This window comes from Globicephala melas, chromosome 8 (assembly GCF_963455315.2).
Source record: "Globicephala melas chromosome 8, mGloMel1.2, whole genome shotgun sequence".
NCBI lineage: Eukaryota > Metazoa > Chordata > Mammalia > Artiodactyla > Delphinidae > Globicephala > Globicephala melas.
The window spans coordinates 60,761,533-60,781,885 of record NC_083321.1 but is presented as its reverse complement, the minus strand read 5'-3'; the positions used below and the strand labels follow the sequence as shown (position 1 = coordinate 60,781,885).

Here is a 20,353-nt window from a genome sequence, read left to right as displayed (position 1 = left end):
AAAATGGCTTCAGTGAAGTCTATTGATACTCCTTCCATGAACTGCACGTATTTAAGATGTACAAATTGATGTTTTGACATATGAAACCATCCATTCACGATAATGAACATATCCTTCACCCTCAAAAGTTTCTTCATGCCTCTTTGTAATCACTTCATCCAACTCCCTCCCCCTGCCCATTGTACCTCCCCATTCCCAGTTTCTCCTTTCTATCCCTATAGGTTAGCCTGCACTTTCTATAATTTTATATAAATGGGACCATACAGTGTATATTATTTCTCTTCTTTCATTCAGCATAATTATTTTTAGATTCATCCATGTGTTATGTGTATCAATAAGTCATTCCTTTTTAGTGCTGAATAGTATTCCATTATTTGGATATATCACAATTCACTTATCCACTCACCTGTGGTTTCCAGTTTTTTGCTATTACAAATAAAACTGCTATAAATATTTGCATATAAGTCTTCGAATAAACATATGCTTTCATTTCTCTCGGATAAATATCTAGGAGTAGAATGGCTAAATCATGCTAGGTACATGTTTAAATTTTCAAGAACCACTGAACTGTTTCCAAAGGGAAAGTAGCATTTATATTCCCACGAGCAGTGTATGAGAAGTCCAGTCTTCCACATCTTTACCAATTCTTGATATGGTCAGTCTTTTTTAATATCATTCATTCTAATAATTAGTGTATTTTAATTTTTATTTCTCTAATAAATCACAGTGTTGATACTCTTCCACATGCTTGTTTGATACATATATATCTTCATTGATGGTGTCTGTTAAAATGTTTTGCTCATTTTTAATTGGATTGTTTTATTATTGAGTTTCGAGAGTTCTTTATATACTTTAGAAACAAATCCTATGTTAAATATATAGTTTATAAGTTTTGCTTGCATTCTATGACTTGTCTTTTCATTCTCTTAACAGTATTTCAAGAAACAAAATTTCCCATTTGTTGATGTCCAATTTTTCAATTTTTTTCTCTTATGGTTGTGCTTTTGGTGTTGTATCTAACCCTTAGATCAGAAAGATTTTCTATGTTTTCTTTTAGAAGTTTTATTTAGGCTTTACATGTAGGTCTATAATCTATTTAGAGTTTATATGTAGTAAGAGGTATACATCAAAGTTTGTTATTTTGCATATGGATAGCTAATTGTTCCAACATCATTTGTTGAAAAGATTACCTTTTCTTTATTGAACTGCCCTTGCTCCTTTGTTGAATATCAGTTTGCTGTCCGATGTGTGGGTTGATTCCTGGAGTGTCTATTCTGTTCCATTTTTTCCGTGCTATTCCAAGTTGTTGTGGCTACTCTAAATTCTTTGAATTTCCATATGATTTTAGAATTGGCTTGTCAGTTTCTCTAAAACAAACAAATAAGCAAACAAACAAATAACTTTGTTGGGGTTTTGACTGGGTATGCATTGCACTGAACCTATAAATTAATTTTCAGTGTATGACATCTTAAAAATAGTGAGTCTTATTACCCAAGAACTTCATATCTCTCCATTTATATGTCTTTAATTTCACTGAGGAAGGGTTTGTGGTTTTATAAATTTATCCCTAAGTATTTTATATTTTTTATAAATTTATTTTTTTCACCTTCCATTTATTTATTGCTAGTAAAGAGAAATACAGTTGGTTCTTGTATACTGATCTTGTATTCTGCAGCCTTGCTGAACTCATTTATAAATTCTAAAGTTTACTTTAGATTCTATGAGATTTTCTACATAGACAGTTATGTCAAATATAAAGAAAGATACTTTTATTTTTTCCTTTCCAATATTTATGTCTTTTTCTTGACTTGTTAACTGTCTAGAACCTTCTAGACAATGCTGAACAGAAGTGGTGAAAAGGGACATCCTTATCTTGTCCTGAGATTTTTTTTTTTCTTATCCAGGAATTGATACTGGATTTTGCAAAATGTGTTCTCTGTGCCTATTGACCATATGGTTGGTTAGTTGTTTGGTTATTTTCTTTAAATGTTTGTAATACGATGAATTATATTAAGTCATTTTCAGAGGTTAAACCTACTTGATTATGATGCGTTACCCCCTTTATATATTGGTGGATTCAATTTGCTAAAATTTGTTTAGAACTTTTTTCATATATACTAATGAGGGCATATGAATATTTCCTTTTCTTGTAATATCTTCATCTGGCTTGATACCAGGGTAATGCTGTCCTCAAAAAACAAGTCGTGAAGTATTTTTTCCTCTTCAGTTCTCTGAAAGAATTCGTATAGAATTATTTTTTTTTCCTTAAATAAAATTCATGAGAAGGCATCTAGGCCTGGAGTTTCCTGGTGGTTAGGTTTTTAATTAAAAATTCCATATCTTTAATAGATATATGGTATGGCTATTCAGGGTACTTATTTTTCTTGAGTGACCTTTGGTAGTTTACATCTCTCAAGGAATTTGTCTGTTCCATATACGGTGTCAAATTTATTGGCATAAAGTGGTTTCTGAGATTTCCTTACTAGTCCGTTAATGGCTGCAGAATCCGTAGTGACACAACCTCTCTTATTTCTGATTTTGATAATTTATTTCTTCTCTCTTTCCTCACTAGTCTTGCTAGAGGGTTATAAATTTTATTGATATTCTCAAAAAAACCAGCTGTTAGTTTTATTTATTTTCTCTATTTTCCCTTCTAATCTTTTAACTTTTCTGCTTTGTGATTTTAATTTGCTATATTTTTTTTATTTTAATAAGGTGCAAGCTGAGATCATTAATTTGAGACCTTCTTTCTTTTCAAATATAGGTGTTTAGTGATATATATGTTCCCTTAACTACTGCTTTAAAGACATCTAACAAATGTTGATACGTTGTGACTTCATTTCATTCAGTTCAAAATGCATTCTAACTTACTTTTGATTTCTTCTTTGACCAATGGGTTATTTAAAAGTGTGTCATTTAGTTGTAAAATATTTTGGGAATTTTCAGAAATTGTTCTATTGTTGATTTCTAACTTAATTTTACTATGATCAGAGAATATGTTTTCTTTGACTTGAATCCTTTTAAATGTATTAAAATTTGACTTATGGCTCAGAATATGTTCTACCTTGGTAAATGTTCCATGAGCACTTGAAAAGAATGCTGTTGTAGGGTGAAATGTTTTTTAAAGGTATATTAGCCTAATTTGATGGATGGTTTTGTAAAGGTTTGCTATATCCTTATAGATTTTGCCTGCTTATTCTATTAATTATTCAGAGTAGGATAATAAAATCACCAACTATAGTCATGAATTTCTCTATTTCTCCTTGTTGCTTTGGTTTCTCCAGCAAACCAATTTTATATCCTCAATTCATCAAGTCCACTGGGTTCCAACTGGATCCACTCTCCTGCAATGTGGCCTAGACATTCAAGGTTGTAAAAGGGGCAATCATAAGACTTATCTTGTTTGTTTCCTGTCTCTTAGAGTTCACTACTTTTTGTTCTCTGATGTCCATTTTTGAAACTCATTGTTTCATATATTTTGTTCAGTTTTTTTTTTTCCAGATAGGAATGTAAATCTAAGCCCTGTTACTCCATTTTTATTGTCGTGAAGTTATATTTAAACCAATCACTAGCAGAAAGCATTCAAATGCAGACCTTTTGAGCATGACAATAGTACCAACCATATAAAAGGTACTTTCAGACACTCTGAGGCCTGTAATCTAATTTAGAGCATGGCAGTATATTTAGATATGATGGACATATGGCCTAGTGACTAAGGGTTTAACAGAAAAATGGCAGCCGTGACATATCAGACATTGTGCTGGCAGGAAAAAAAATACATACAACATTCTACTTTGTGGGCAGAGGCAAATGCACACTGAGTGGTTCTTGAAAAGAAGCAGAGAATTGAAATTATATAATATTTATCTTTGTACTGTGTGTTTCTAGCACAGTGCTTAGCACATAGTAGAGCTCAATAAATGTTTGTTAAACTGAGCAAAATTGAATTATGTCAAATATTAGATCAGGTAAGACTCGTGGTGGACTCTATTTGAATACCAAAGGTAATAGACTTTAGAACTTATAGAAGTGATGGGACATGAGTGCAAAACATGCTATATGCACCTAATAAAAACTAAATAGTTAAGCAATATGGCCTAAATGATTGAGCTACCTAAAGCCTCCAAAAGTATATCAGTGTTCCTATTTTAAAGAGTGAGGAATAAATATATGAAATTTACTATCTCATGAGGTTTAGTTTCCCCGAATTTATGCACACTGATGCTCTAAGTATTAGTTAAAGCTAAGATTGATTAGCATTAGGAATAGGAAGCTATTGACTTTTTATTCAAGAGTAATAATTTTATTCAATAATTGTTACTTGGCTCCAGTAACAATCTTGAGTATTAAGCTTTCTTGGTGTCATGTTCTTTCCAAAACACCAGTAATGATCTTTCCCACTCTGTGCCTTTGTTCTACCTTTTCTTACTCAGGAATGTCCCCTATCTATCTCTGCATGTCCAAATTTTACCCTAACTTCAAGCTCTAGCTAAGTGCTAAATCTTCTGGAAGCTGCCCTGATTTTCCCAGTTAATGTAACTTTTCTTTTTCATTGTTTTGTGAATAGTTTATACTACCTCTTTTATGGCACGTATCCTTTTTTAACTTGTCTTTTTGTGATTTGTGCCCATGTATCATCCCTTCAGTTAAACTCTAAGTTCCTTAAAGACAAAATCAACATCTGATATCCATTTGCCCGTAATACAATGAAAAAGTATAGCACATGGGAGATGCTTGATATGCTTGTTGGACCAATAAATAAATGAATGAATGCATGACTCCAGGGGCATTTTTTATGTAGAGGTCCTACATGCAGAGACTGTGGATTCTCTACCCTTTTGTGAAAGAGTAGGAAAGAAGGACCTTTTAAAAGATGCTGCTTAAATGAAAAGCAGAAGGGATCTGTTGAACAAGAGATAGAAGTAGTCCAAGGCATGACAGAAGACCCAGAGGTTGGGGTCCGGAATAATGATGAACATTTGCTCAAGGAATTCAGAAAGAATAGATTAGAATTTTGGAGGATAACTTAGAAAACAACTTTTATTTTCCTGTTGTTTGATAAATATGGAACATCTACTAGTGAAGGAATATTTTCTGGGAGTTGTGGGCTGGCTGGTTGACAGTGCATGAGGGAGAAGCATGTGGCTGGGGCAGATGGAAGAGTATAAGGGCAGGAATGAAGGCAGAGGAGGGACTGTGGGTGTGAGTTGAACAGAACACCATGAATGAGAAAAAGAGAAGGTTGGTTGAATTAATATGGAAAAATAAACTGTCTAATGGCAATAACCTTATGGTGTGTACTCATGAAATATTAAGGAAAAACAATCTCCTTACAAATTAGCCCAGGTAGAAATTTTGAAAGATCAATTCTACTTGCAATTCCTTCAATTCCAAATTGAAAAGTAATTGAGACAAGGGGAAAACTTTGCCTTTGAGACTTTCACACCACCAAGTCATTAGTATGAACTAATCCACCATCACCAGGGTACAAATGCAGAAAAACTAGGTAACCCAAATCATGAAGCTCTTCTAAAAATAATACAGCAAAAATCCTTCATTTATGTTATCACACTGTTTCCTACAGTTTGTACCTTGTTTTACACTCCTTGGATTTTCTAGGTCAATTAAAAGCACAATTTATTCATTATGCTGTGTGTTGCCCTCAGTTTACCCCTGACCTCTAGAAATACTTGAATAAATATCCCCATTGTTGGCTGTGTAACTAGCCCTGAGAGCATAGATTCCTTTGGAACTTCAAAGTGCTCAGCACCTTACAAGGTGCATTACCACCTGCCTCAAGGATCCCACAGAGTCTGTGGGGCAGGGGGGAGGGAGGAGGTTAGTAGAGCCTTACCTTGTAGGCTTAAGTTAAGGAACACTCAGAATGTGTTGCTATATTCTGTTGTTCAGATTTTATTTAGTGCTTATACCTTTTTTGTTAAAGTGTGCAAGCAATTTCTCTGGGATTAACACATTCCAATTATGTGTAGCCCACTCTCAGGTCCCAAGAATATGTGAAGGTTCAATTCTCCTGGCATTATTTATGTAAATTCTACCTGGAAGAAGAAATAAATGTGACTCTTACCTAATATAGAAGACAAAAGAAAGACCTTCTAATTACTCTTAAATTTTAATATAAATATTTGACTGCATTTTATGCTCACGAACTTTCTGGCTAGTCTTTAGAAATAATCCCAGATAAATAACTGTAGTTAATAAAGGCAGTAATACTCTCTAGATGGAAAATATATCACATCTAGATCATAACTAAACTGAGAGGAGAGTTGGATATATTAAATGACACTGTGAGAACGCATGTGTTTCACACAGAGCCGACAAGTGTACACACCTGCCTATGTACATATATGTGATATGTAACCCACCCCTTCAATTTTACTACTTTTCACAAGCTGCTGAAATTCTACCTCCATGGCCTGCCACCCAGATCTTCTGGTGGAAATATTTTTTTACATCTCTCTCCCTCCTACTTCTTTCCCCCCACACACTTATGGTATGTGCAGTTTCGCCAGACCCATGTAAAGACAGGGGAACACTGATGGGATTGCTTTTCACAAGTGTGGGAACGAAAATCCTTCCCAATGAAAACATCTGTCTCTGTTCAAGTCATGCCCAGTTATCCCCCAAAAGAAATGTTCTGATTAACATTTTTTTTTAAGTCTTAAGATAGCAGTTTGTGTAGCAGATCTAATTAAGAAGTTTATGTAACAGATCTGCAGGGGTTTTTTTTCCTCCTTCAACTGGGTTCTTTGAGCTCAGTTTGAGTGTTACTAGCTTTCGCCATGCAGCGGCAAAGCGCTTCCCGGGCTGAAAATTATCAGCTTCTGTGGGATACTATTGCTTCCTTAAAACAATGTGAACAAGCTATGCAACATGCATTTATACCGGTAAGGAAAATTTCCTTTTATTTTCCTAGGGATTCTTTTCTTTTTCTCCTATTTTTTCCTTTATAGCTATAGATAAATGGCATGTATTCTATGTATTTAAAGATGTGGTATCTTCTCTGTAGTTCTTGTTTGGGATAAACATGTCTCTTTTTGCTCTGTGTGAAATCTGAATTATTAATATGATCAAATATTGATCAGTGAGAAAGAGTAAACAGTGGTCCAGGCAAACTTATCCCACTGAAGATAGTAGGTTCTAATAGTAACATGTACTAAAGAAAGGGCACAAGATTGATATTCTTCATATTAATATTTGAAACAGCTTACAGTGCATGTTTCCTGGTTGGTTCCCCCAAAGTACTTAGAATGGCTTGAATATCTTTTGCAGTGGGTTTGATACATAGATCAGGAAGCCAAAAGTTAGTTCTTATGTTTCAATTCTTTGCTTATCCAAGTAAAATCTACCATAAAACCTCTTCTGAAAAGCGATTGTTCCTTTAGTAGTAACATACTACTTAGAGATTTGTAAAAATGGCTTAGAAATTTGTAAAAAGAAAAAAAAAGTGCATAGATATATAAAATCAATTAATTGAGTCAGTGTCATTGTGTTTTCCATTGCAGATATAATATTTGTGCTTATAATTATCCAACTAGAAGAACCAGGCTGGCTACATTTGATAGGCTAAGGTGGGGTAAATGGGACTTGGAAGAAGAATATAAAAATATTTGCTCCTTTAAATAGATCTATTTTGAAGGATTGAGATAATCTATTAGAAATAAGAGAACACTCTTAAAAATTAAGACCTGCAAAAAATTATTTGGAATTCCTTAAGAAAAACATTATTTCTGACATAGAAATAGTTGGATTCAATCTTCTTTGAAATTCAAGTTATTTTCAAGTGGCTCAAGTCAGATGCCATATCTTTCTCTGTAACTGGGGAATCACCTGTTTCAAAGACTGTACTATGTTTAAAGTTCTTCTCATTGAATACTATTCTCTAATTGGATCTCTGTAAGTTGATCTTAATTGTTAAAGACATAAAACATATAATTTTTGCAAGGATTTAAAACACTAATGGTGGGAAGCTTTCTAAATCAGATTAAGTTATAATTATTCTGCTCTGAACTGGAATCTGCTGTGTATAGTTTGCTTCTCCTATCTTTATTAAACTCTTCCTCCTTTGTTTTAACAAGAAGATTATGATACCCCTTGTGAAGCTCTTGTGTCTCCTTCATAGAGCTTTCTCTGGCTAGGCAGAATTATTTTCTTCTATCTCGGTTCCTTGCATGCACCACTGATTTATCACCCAACATATTTTATTGTAAGTATTTTCTTTTCTGTCTCTCTAATTATATTGTAACTTCTTGGAGCTAAGGAGGAAAGGAAAGTAAGTTGGAGAAAGGAACTGATATTTGTTTCTTTTCTTATTTTCCTGTCTCGAACTCTTTGAATATAGGCAGCATCTATTCCTAGGGTCTAACACAGTGTTTGGCAAAACAAAGAGTGCTTGGTGAACATGTGAGGAATGAATGAAATCAACTAATGAGAGTCTCCAGTTCCAGCATTTCTAGTTACTACATGGCAGTTTTCATCACTAGCTTTGTCTATACTGACCTCATAAAATTATTTCTATTCAGATACATCTGGAGATAACAATAAACCTTGACTAAAGCATTGCCATGGGGTGATGGTGGGAGTGGTAGTGTGTTAGTGCAGGAGATAGACCTTTATGGGAAAAAGTAGCCTTGGATTCAATTCCCATAGTCCATGGGCTACTCTTCTTCTATTCTCGTGTCTGTTTCCCCATACTGCAGGCATTCACATAGACGTATTCAAGTTTTATTCAGGTTTGCTTCATTTTGACTGCTCTAAATCTTTTTCCAGCAGGTATTAGGAACTTGCCAGTCTCTCAACTCTTCTCAAATTTCTTCCAAGTCTTGCATTAAATGTATCATTCTGTCATCATAATTTTACAAGGACTGCTTTTAGAAAACATAGACATTATTAAAATATTACTATCAGTTGAGAATAATTCTGTTTAAATTGAGCTTCAGTTTATTTCATTGTTAGAATATATAATTTAGATCTCAGGAAAAGGACTTCATTTATTCCATATTTTATGTACTTTTTAAGCCCAGTGATATGTACTTCATACACACACACACATATACATACATGAATATGTGGCGTTCTTGGCTAATGATGCCCTTCATTATTTAGAATATCCAAATAAATCCTTAAAACACACATCTTTACAATGATGCATTAAGCATGTTAAGGAAGTGAAAAACTATATTGACTCAATCAGTTGCCTCCTTTAGAATAGACCTGGTTATCTTTTAAAATAAAATACTTGGAAATGAATAGTATGTAGGAAGTGTAGACATACATTGATGTAGCTGATCTTAGAAACACTGACCTGAAAACTTCACAAGCTGTCTGTGCATCTCCTGTGAGTGTGGATTACTAACACATCATTAGAATACAGAGCCTCCTAGATGGTCTGGACCATCTCTCACGTGTGCAATAAGCCATAGATCACAAGTGGTTTTTCAGTCAGTGCAGATCCGTGTACTAATAATAAACCTGACATAAAATCTCAAGCTATAATACAGTCTTCCCCAGAGAACCTCCACATACAGCCTAAAATATACACTGGAGAGGGGAAACTTAAAGCAGCTGTTACCTGGATAGTGTACTGCCCAAAACACTCTGTAGAAAGAAGGAAGACAAATTATAGACTCTCGAAGTTTCAGTATTTGATTTCACATAACAGATCATCCCCTGTAATGATGAGGTGGAGATCAAATCTGGATTCTCAGGCAGGTTCATCTTCTTGACCCAAGAGCCTTGAGTATAAAACAGCAATGCAGAATTTCCCACATCTTTAGCATAAGTGCCGGCCAATGTAACCTAAATATTTATTGAATGAATGACTAAGAAAAAGCTCTCTCATGAAGTCCTAAAAATTAGTTCCATCAATGGAACGGTAAGAGCATCCTTCTAGATAGTCAGTATCTTTGTATATCAGCAAATCAAAGGCTTTGCTGTTTTATCACTCAAATGAGCAGATATGCTTGTAAAAAACTGTCCCATATTTAGTAGTTATTTTCATAGAGACTTGCCTGTGTTTCTATTCACTTATTAGTTCGTTCACTTCACTCAGATTTTATTGAGCCCCTACTATGTTCTAGGCATGGTCCTAGGCACAGGATAAGGACCTGAAGGTACACTTCAACTTCTTTGTGACACCATCACTTTGGAATAGAGACTGCATTACCCCTTGCCCAAATGGTACCTTACTGTCTTTTGTTGCCATGAACAAAGTTGATTTTCCCTGCGCTGGTAGTCATCATGTTTGGATTTGGTCTAATGTGAGGTTCATGCAGCTTGCCAAGCATTGGTTCAAATACTAAAATGAATAAATCAAGAGAATCCCTGAGGATACTTACATGGAATTCTGCCCACCGGGAATTTTCAAATGGACACACAAATCACTCTAACACCAGATAAAAAGTGTTGAGTCCCTTAAGTACCCATGAATTACCATAAGAGTTAAGAAAAGGGGTGCCGGGCTTCGTGGAAGGGTATCTCAGCTGAGTTGTGAAGATCAAATAGAATTTTGATATGTAGTCATGATGGTGGAAGAGGGCATTCCAAGTAGAAGGGAATAGTAAAGGTACTTACTAATGGTGTAATCGTGGTTCATTTTCCATCTGATCATTCACTTAACCAATATTTATCAGATACTTTCTATGTATCAGAAACTGTGTAATATGCCTAGGCATATAGCAATAAATAGCACAAGTTCAAACCCTACCCTGAGGGCATTTACATTCAAATGGATGAGACAAACATTAAATGAATAGTTACATATACATCTGTACTGCACACTTGAATCCTATCCTGTGAAAGTTCTTCATAGCATTTCTCAAAATTGTAACTTAATATTGCACATATACATACACATATATATATCTATGATCAGAATAGTACAGCAACTGTAGATATTTTGCAAAGCCACTACAAACAAAACAAATAAATCATTCTTTCCCAAATGTTTTGTAGTCTTAAAGCACATGTTAATTTCTTTAGCAAACAGTTAGTACATCCTGTCTGACACATGCTGGACTTGATACTTCAGTATAAAAGTGATAGTATTTATTGAGCACCTATTGTGTGTCACGTACTGTTCTAAACCCTTCACATATTATTTCACTCCGTTCTGTCAACAGCTCTCTGATGTAGGCACTATCATTTCCATTTTACAAAGTTTACAGAGGTTAAGTAACTTCCTCATGATCACATAGCTAATAAATGGAAAGGCCAGGCCTTGAAACTAGTTATCTGGCTCCAGAGCCCATCTTCTTAATAGGTTCACTAGAATAAGGAGGAAACCACTGAAACCAAAACAACTGCAGCACAGCATGTTAAAAGCAGTAATCAAGGGATATACAAACCACAGTAAATGCAGCAAGGTGGGAGTGATCCATCTGCTTGGAATGGAGAGGAAAGATGACGAAGGAAGACTGAAAAGAGGAGAGAAGTCTTTGGATGGTTTTAAAATAGTGGTTTATCAGATGAAGGAGGAGAGTGAGGCTGCAACAGTAGGTGCAAAGGCACTTAGGCCTGAAAGAACAGTATGGAGTGAGGGATATTTATCAACTTTCCTCAAGTCCTGATCTTCCTCTTTGAGCATTCGGAAGGAATGTCGGGAACAACAAGGATGAGAGTGGGGTCATTTATTTAAGGTAAAGATCCTGTAGGTCAATCAGAAAGGAAGAACTGAATACTTATGGAGCCTTAGAAGAAAATCTCCGCCCACAGGTTAACACCTATCTATGCCTGGAACTGAGGAAATATACGTGGAGAAGCAGAAAAAGCTTGTGCACAAATATGAAAGAATGAAACAAATGTAGAAAGAGAAAAGCAAATAAGAAACCAAGTGGTCCCAAAGAAGGATAATGAGAGAGATGAGTCTGCCAGAAATGGTGAGAGGTTGGGAGAGGCTGGACTGTGGCTTCCTGGGTCCCTCAGAACTCCCAGTTCTTAGTTCCTGTCTATCAAGTGCCTAACTGCTGAGCTTCTTCCCTTTTAACCAGATATGTTCACATTTTGCCTAAGCTAGTGCAAGTGGCTTTCTGTTCCCTGCAACCAGAGAACCTTCATTACAGCAGGGACTGGTTAGTGGCTAGTGGTCCAGGGACAGGATCCATCCCTACACGAAAGGGCAGAACAACAGCTGGAGAAAAAGTGAGCAAATCAACAGAGTACATTAAGCTTCAAGGTGAAGTTCCATCCTTCAAGACTTAACTCACATCCCCTTCCGTGAGACTTACCTCATACTATGTAACCAAATGATATGCCTTTTCCCTCATTATTTCAACCCTGATTAACACTCCTTGAAGAAAACTGAGAGTAGGAAACCTACTTCCACATGGCTTTAGTCTATACTTTCTCCTTTAATCATCGCAGTACCAATATGAAATGGCCCCAATATTATTGTCTCCATTTTAGAGGATCAGTACCTTGTTGAAAATCATATAGATGCTAAGACCAGGAGAGAAACCAGGCCTTCTGACCCTAATCCCACCTGCCTTTCTCCTTCACACCCACCGTGGTACTTTGCCCTATTTCTCTTGTGGTGTTTCTCTGCTTTGTATTAGAAGCATTCGGGGGATTTCTCTTGTTTCCACAGGACACTGTAAACTCTTTGCAGAGCAAAACCATGTGTTTCCTCTTCCTAGATTCTGCAGCCCCGAGTACAGTGCCTTAAATATGATGTTTCCTAAACCAATCTGTATGGGCTGATTAATACTTCAAATGTAAGAACTTAGGCAGCAGTGAGATGATAATGAGGAAATAATTCTTCTTGTCTCAAATACATCCTTGAAACCTGTCTCCTCAGCTCAACCATCCCTTCCACAGACCCTGCCTCCAGCCCCTGAATGTCAAATTTGAACCATCATAAGCTCAGGTCAGCTCTAAATAGGATTTGTTCAATGATGAGTTTCAGTCCTAGTTCATGGTGTTCCAAGTGTGTTTTGTCCTTTCTGGATTCTAAATATTACTTGACTCATCATCCTCAATCATGCCAGATGCCTTTTTCTATTTCATTCCTCTTAGCCTCACTTTGCACTTCTGTCTAGTAATACCCCAGTTTTTAGTCTATTTCCTTCCAAAGAATATGAACAAGGCTATTAATGGAATTTCTATTAGTAAAGGAATAAAGGTGACACATAATCTATAGAGATGTTCAACCTAAAGGGGAAGGAAAGAACCGTATCTGAAGTGACCTGGATAATTGCAACAGCCTGGATCTGAATGAACATTTGCAGATTTGTGGTAAAATGGGATGAAATTGTCACTTTTGTTTTTGAACAAAAGGCAAAACTTGCCATCTTCTTATCTTCCTCTCTTGTGCAGTTTGCATTTCTTTGACTGCTGGTCTTGTGATTTCTGTGCATAGGTATCTGGAGTCCGTGAAAAATTAACGCCCAGTGCAGGATGGCTTCTTTTTGTATCAGTATCGCTCATTGTAAAATGTTTGTGTTGACTCATCAAAATGGGGTATTAGTGCAGATATATGTTATGGTACAACAGAGTAAGCCCATCCTCTGCTTCTCCCACTTTCCTCACCTACTCCAGAAATTACAAAAGTAGGGCCCCAAACATATTTGTTACAGGACAGAAAAATAGACAGTTGCTCGGGGTTAATAATAGCAGTCCTCCTACAAGTAACAAAACAAAATTAAAACACACACATATCAAACCCTCAAAACCTTTAATAAGCTAATACTAGAAAAATAGTACTCTTTTAAGCTTCGTTTAGATATTTTTGTTTAGCAGGAACATGCCTAAGAACAATGGAGTTTCTAATGTTTATCTTGTGTAGACACCAGAAAATATACTGTACTAATGTTTTTACTATTGCTGCTGCTGAGACCCCCCACTACACCATTACTATTACCTTATATTTTCCTTATCTTTTTTTATCTTATTGCAATTTTCAAAGCAGTGTAAACTAGATTCTCTCTCATTACAACTTTGTAAGGTAAGCAAGACAGGTTTTAATATCCCATATTGTTCATAAGAAAATTGAAGTTCAAAAAATTGAAGTGGCTGGGGTCAGAAGTGGTTAAGTAGTAAAACATAATGTACTAGGGCTAGAGTCTCAATCTACTGCACTTTTGCTCAGATTCAGAGTTTTAGCTTAAAAAAATCTAGGTCTGAATCCTGGCTCTACCACTTGCTATCTTGGGTAAATGCTTAACTTCTCTGTACCTCACTTTCATCCTCTGTAAAATTAGATATTATACAGATAGTTTTAGGTTTGTTTGTAGTTTAAATGACGTAATGTGAGTTAAACCCTTAGCAAAACAGCTAAGCAAAGAAAGTGACCAGTAAGGATTGCCATTATTAATGTTGCTGATTTTTAATAATTAGCCCAAATGTATCCTTTTACAAATTGTACAGGGTGTTTTGTTTGTTTGTTTTGCATAGGGTTTTTATATATTATCCCATCTGCTTCTTGAAGAAGCACATTAGGTTGACCAAATAATAATTTATAATCTCCATTTGTACATGAACAGAAATTTCAGAAAGGCTACATTATTTGACTAAGACCATCATAAAAGTAAGAAGAAATGTCTTAAATCTTAGATGACCCAAATCCTAAACTCTTTTTATTACTGCTTTTATGATATTAAAAATTAGGTTAGTATTAAAATCAGGAATCATCCAGTTCTTATTAGTAGTTGAATGTAGCCTTAGAAATAATTTAGGGAGTTAAGTGACCTGATCAAGTTCTGCAATGGTTCAGCCGTCCCTAGATGCCTCATCTGCTGACTCCAGGTATAGGGCTGGGAGGTGCTCTTCCTATAACATAAAAGCATAACGTGCAAATGATGTTTGTCAAGTTAAAATGGGCAAGGAGGGGGTCATGAGATGTAAGGTTACAAACATTATATTCATAAGGAAGTCATCATCTCCTTTCCATTTGTTTGGGGAAATCCTTTATAAAACAAATGAAGGTTCCTAAGTATCTGAGTTTATAATTCCAGTGGACAAAGTGGTCTGAGAGAACAGAGGAGAGTCAGCCTGGGAGCCATCATTTCACTCTCCAACTTGTGACAGAGTCCCCATGTACCAGAGAACAACCTCCTCTCTGCCTTCTTTCTCTTCATTTCATTCTCTCTCACTGCTACCCTCTTTCCTCTAGCCCACTGCAACAGATAATATCCCTTCATCTTTCCTCTGATAGGCACAATTGTAGCATTATCCTAGGCTCAGGAGGAGGTAAACTGGGGAACAGAACGCTTGCTTGCAGAATAACAAAGGGTAAGAAAGCCACTGGAAAACTGAGAAACCCAAAGTAACATAGATATTGCCACTCTGGGAAGCTAAGGCAGCTGCAGGGCTAGGAACTGGGTGGCATTTTTGGACCTAGAGATTTGTAGGCTCTTGGCTGTGAAACAAAGAGTTCATTGCCTAGTCAATGACAGTATACAAACACATCTGCAAAATATATTCTTTGGCACCAGCAATTGCTGGCAGTATTTAGCCAACCTCTATTCTTCTAGTCCACATTCACTTCTCCTTTTTATCTATTCTCTCCCCCATGTTTTTCCTCATTGAAAATGATTTCAAATAAGACATTAATTTTGAAGAAAAAGTGGATAGAGGGGAGATTAATAGACGTATAGATGTTTTCAGCATTTAAAATAAGGGAAATTGATCTAAAATGTTGTCTACTCTGTTTTTTCCACAACCCAGTCCAAGTGCCATCGTTTAAAAGCAGGTATTGAAACATCTTCCAGGCCTAACATGAACATAAGAACATTATCTCTTACTAATGATGAAATAGTAAACCAAACTCACACCTCCTTTTCATCTCTCTCCCGTACATTTCCTCTCATACACACCCCAGAAAAACATTCTAGATATGAAATATTTTAAGACTTTCTCCATGGCTGTTATGTTTTAAACTTTGAGCATATTATCTAGTATCAAATTATGATTGGTAGGGGAAAAAAATCAAGCAGACCTTAGGTGTTAAGAAACTTTTCCTGCAGTTAAGGCTAATCGAACATGGAGAAAGGCAAGAATGGAAAAAAGAGCTTGGTGATAATTCTCTGTTTCACTTCAAATCTTTTTGTCTCTTTAATATGGAAGAGAATATTTTGCCACTAATTGCATGGTCTTATGGCCAGAAAAGTAACTTATTCACAAGAAAAACAGAATACAGGCTCTAAACATGATCATATAAAATACAGATTATAAAAATGATCATAAGTGGATTTTTGAGGTGCCTTGTCTAAGACGTCCGAACCTCATCCTTTATCCAGTTCATTAGAAGCCACTTTATATTATTGATCTTTTCCCAACTCGACTTTTGTCTTTTTTCTGCATGCCTGTCTTAATGTCATGTCTTCTGACTTTCTGTATCTGAATGATAAAAGCAGAGATCATCACCATCCAGAAAGAAGACTTGTATAGCATCCCTGCCTTCTTTCCAGTATTTCCCAGCAGGTCCAAATTTATGATGAGTGAAATCAGATCCTTGATGAGACATAGACTCTTAGAGGTCATCCATTTCACTCTTTATTTCTCAAATATAAAAATAAATTGGGAGGCTCAGTGAATTGCCTTTTCACTGTGAGTTACTGAACGTGATGGGTCAAATAAATGTCCAGTTTGGGGTGGATCTTTTGAGATATATCTTCATGCTCATCTGAGAAGTTTAAGAAATTCTGAGGATGTCATTTTACTTTTTTGACAATCTTTGAGTCCTTAGCTTTTTCACCAGATCCCAGGCTTCCTCTCACCTCTCCAACTTCTGAAATGTACAGCGGGGTAGTAAATTAGAGCAAGGAACATCTCCTCGCTCCACACAGGGTGGTGATACCACAGAAATATGGATTTGGAGTCAAAAAGAGTGAGCCTTGGCTCCTCTAACTTTTAGTCTAGTGACCTTGGGCAAGTTTTGTTACAGGTTCATGCCGCACTCTCCTTATCTGTATAATGAGCATAATTATAGCATGCAACTCATAGGCTTGTAATGAGAAGTAGAAAAGAATGAGTGTAAAGGAACAGCATATGGTAGACACTGAAGAATCTTTCTGTTTATAACTTTCCCTAACTTACATGCCATGGTTCCGAGTAGCATGGTCTGTAGTGCATGGTAGCTCCAGATGCTATCAATAGCACCAGGCAGTGTGATACAACAGCTTGTCACCAAGGGGCAGCGTGCAATTGCCCCTTTCTACCCATTTCGTCTAATCTGTTGCCTCGCAGGTTTCTCATGAATCTTCTCTCTTGTTGCTGTGGTTCTAGTTCCAAAGGTTTAAAAACTCATTAACAAACATCTTTTGAGTATACTGTATGCCAAGCACGGTTAGGAGTGTTGGTGGAAGTGGCTAGTGAAGTAATGAAGTAGGATGAGGGCCCTGCCCTCACAATGACTACAGTTTCATCAAGGAGATGCAAATGTCACACATGAACCACTTAGCCATCAACATACATGTAAGAACAGAAAGAAACGTTCATTAAGAATGGCAGAACTTGGTGCTTTCACGTAATTCCTTTTCCTTTATATTTATAATTTAATGTGAACTGAAGTAGTACAAATAATGAATGTTTTCAAATTTGAGAGGGGCAGGATGGACAGATTGAGGCCTGCAGTGAGGATTGAGGAAGCTTTCATGCAGAGTCTGGGGCTTTAGATTGTCCTTGCAGGATGGAGGGAGCTTGGTTAGGAAGATAAGAGAGGGGACCATGATTGGTTCAGGATGTGGGAGAAGGAAGAAATGTAAACAGTGACCTTATAGTAGGCATAAGCAAGGCGTATGCTTGGAGTAGTGAGAGTCCTGGCCTGATGGAAGTAAAGGAGATGAGAGAAGGAAACTAAACAGCAATCACTGATTGATCACCCCCTGTGTGCAAGGCCCTGATCCAGGTACCACAGAAGAAACAGGCCCCACCTCAGCCTGATGAACCGGCTTTGAGCAAGATTTGACAGCTTGCTCAGAATTCTGGTACCCTAAATCTGGAAAATACAACGGGACTGCTAAGATTATAGCTGTTCAGTGGCTTTGCAAAATGGAGCAGATGGTATCCACATGGCTCTTTCCAGGAATAGCACCACGTGGAGTGAAACAGTGAATTAAGTAGGTATGGTTGTTGTGGCATGGGGCACATTGACTAAACCACATCTGAGATTTGAGCTAATGACTCCATTCTTCGTGCAAACTTCAGAGAGCATTTGCACAAATGAAGCAGTTAGATCTGTAAATGCTCAGTGTGAATCAGTGGGATTTGTGGCATCATGGACTAATAATGGGAAAAAGCAAGGGGCTCACAGTCAGAAGACCTAGGTTTGAATCTCAGCTTTGCTTTTCTCTAGATGTCTGACGTTGGGAAATACACTGGATCACTCTGGGGTTCTGTTTACTTACCTATAGACAAGGGAAAGTTCCACCAGTCCCTCTGGGGTTCTGTGAAGAGCAGATAAGAAAGCAGAGGTGGAGAGCTTAGCATATTTCCTGACACACAGCGGGTATTGGTCAATGAATGTTAGTTCCCTTTCCTCTGCCTGTGGGAATGAAATGATCTAATGTGTGTGGACACACATCATAAATTATGAAGCATGATATAGGTGGCCAATCTAATATAATTATCTATTTGAGTTTGAGTGATGACCTACAGACCTAGTTTTGGTGAGTCTTTTATTTTAGCCTTTTACACTAACTGCAAAGAGGTATGTGGAGAGGGTGTAGGATGGAGGTCTGAAGAGTCTTCATAACAGCTCAAGCAATTTATATCTGTTTCTCCAAGTGGGATTGATTCTAGAGAAATATAGTAAGAAAAACTCTGTTTAGTTCTGGGTCTTTACTTTCTGTGCCTCATTCTCCAGGCTGCCCCATCTTTTCTGTACTAGGAATAAAGAGGTGCCCAACTCAGCCTAACTGAGGCCCTTAGGATATCATTCATATTTTGCAAAATATTACAGTACCTTGTATTTTAAGGGAGGATCAAACAGACATGTTATCACTTTAATCCAAAGGGAAGAAATACTAATAGTGTATTTTCAAAGATCAGTGAAAGAACTTGTGTTGACTAAAACAGACTTCTGGATACGTATCAAATTTTAATAGGGAGCAGAAGCAAATATTTTGTATGTAAGTGTTACCCACTTTGGAACTAGGCTGATAGGTTTGACTCTTGACCTTGCCGTTACCAGCTGGATGACCTTGAACAAATTGCTTAACATCTCTGTGCCTCAGTTTTCTGTAGAGTGAGGATATTATTATTTTTTTATTATTAAGAGAGTTCAGGCAAGCAGAGATGAATCGAGTTCAAGCCAAACATAAATCTGACATTCTTCCTTCCCATTTTCTGAGCCAGTCTGGTTGGTGGTAAGCTAGGTAGGTAATGATTCCTGCGTTTTATTAAGTGCTAGGGAGAGGAACCAGGGTATTAGCTTCCTCCAAAGTTGCTCCCTTGAGATATCCTGCCATGACCATTAACCTGCAGTTATGCCTTGGCTAGCCAAGCCTTGGGCGCTCACATTGATCACTCACCCACTCACCTGGTATTGCCTCAGTGTCCTCACCTGTGAGGGGGGTTCCCCTATGTCACTGCAGGGTAAGGGCAAACCAGGTGACAGGCCAGAACCACTTGGTGCTGCTATTGGTGATGACTCAGATCAAATTGACCCACCTGGCCGGTCTTGCGGAGAGGGAATATGAAAAGGGAGAGGAAATCCAGGAAAGCAAGAAATAACCACAGTAATAAATAATATAACCTTACATCTATAGAACACCTCTCTTTCTCACCTCACATGCATTATTTCCCTAGCTAACTTCTTGGGAAATAGGTTAACTGGAAAATAGCATTGTCCCATTTTTTAAGCAGGGTTTTGAAAGAGATTAAGGGACCTAGAAACCCTCTGAGAATTGGGAATTGAATCTGAGTCAGTACGGTGAGAAATTTCTCTTCAGACTGGCAAAGAGAAACTAGCAACTTTCGGGGCAGAAAATAACTGCATTTTTCGGCCTTAACTGGAAAAACTCAGGAGAGGGAAGCAGGAGATGTTGGTGGTTCCCAGCATGGGTTCTGGGCCTGGAAAGGCCTGGGTTTGACACCTGGTTGTGATACCTCTTAGATTTGTGACCTTAGGCAAGTGATTTAGCCACTTTGAGCCTCCCCTTCTTTCTTTCTTTCTTTCTTCTTTTTTTAAATGAGAATGATAATGTTTTCCTTAGAACATCTTGGGAAGTAAATGCATTGATGTATCTTAAGTATTTATCACAACCCTGGAACATAATATTCATTCAGTAAATGCTTAATATTTTATTATTGTTATTCTTGTTGCTATTATCCTGTCTTCTGTTTTGATACTAAATAATTGTGAGCTCTGAGGCATGCCTCTTCCTTTCTCTGTCTCCAT

General features: G+C 36.9%; 1 protein-coding gene across 26 annotated transcripts in view; it reads left to right on the top strand.

The window, feature by feature from the left end:
- DLG2 (discs large MAGUK scaffold protein 2) overlaps nucleotides 1–20,353 on the top strand; it is a 2,016,902-nt gene that overhangs the window by 1,232,516 nt on the left and 764,033 nt on the right. For 2 of the 26 annotated variants that reach the window (XM_060303842.1, XM_060303838.1), the window contains exon 1: nucleotides 6,702–6,905. The exons of 22 other annotated variants lie outside the window; for them this stretch is intronic. In XM_060303842.1, the coding sequence (XP_060159825.1) occupies nucleotides 6,801–6,905 (105 nt within the window). In that variant the 5' untranslated portion in view covers nucleotides 6,702–6,800. Of the gene's footprint in view, nucleotides 1–6,683; nucleotides 6,906–20,353 lie in introns of those variants that run through there. 2 more of the 26 variants (XM_060303840.1, XM_060303835.1) reach the window with 2 other exon arrangements.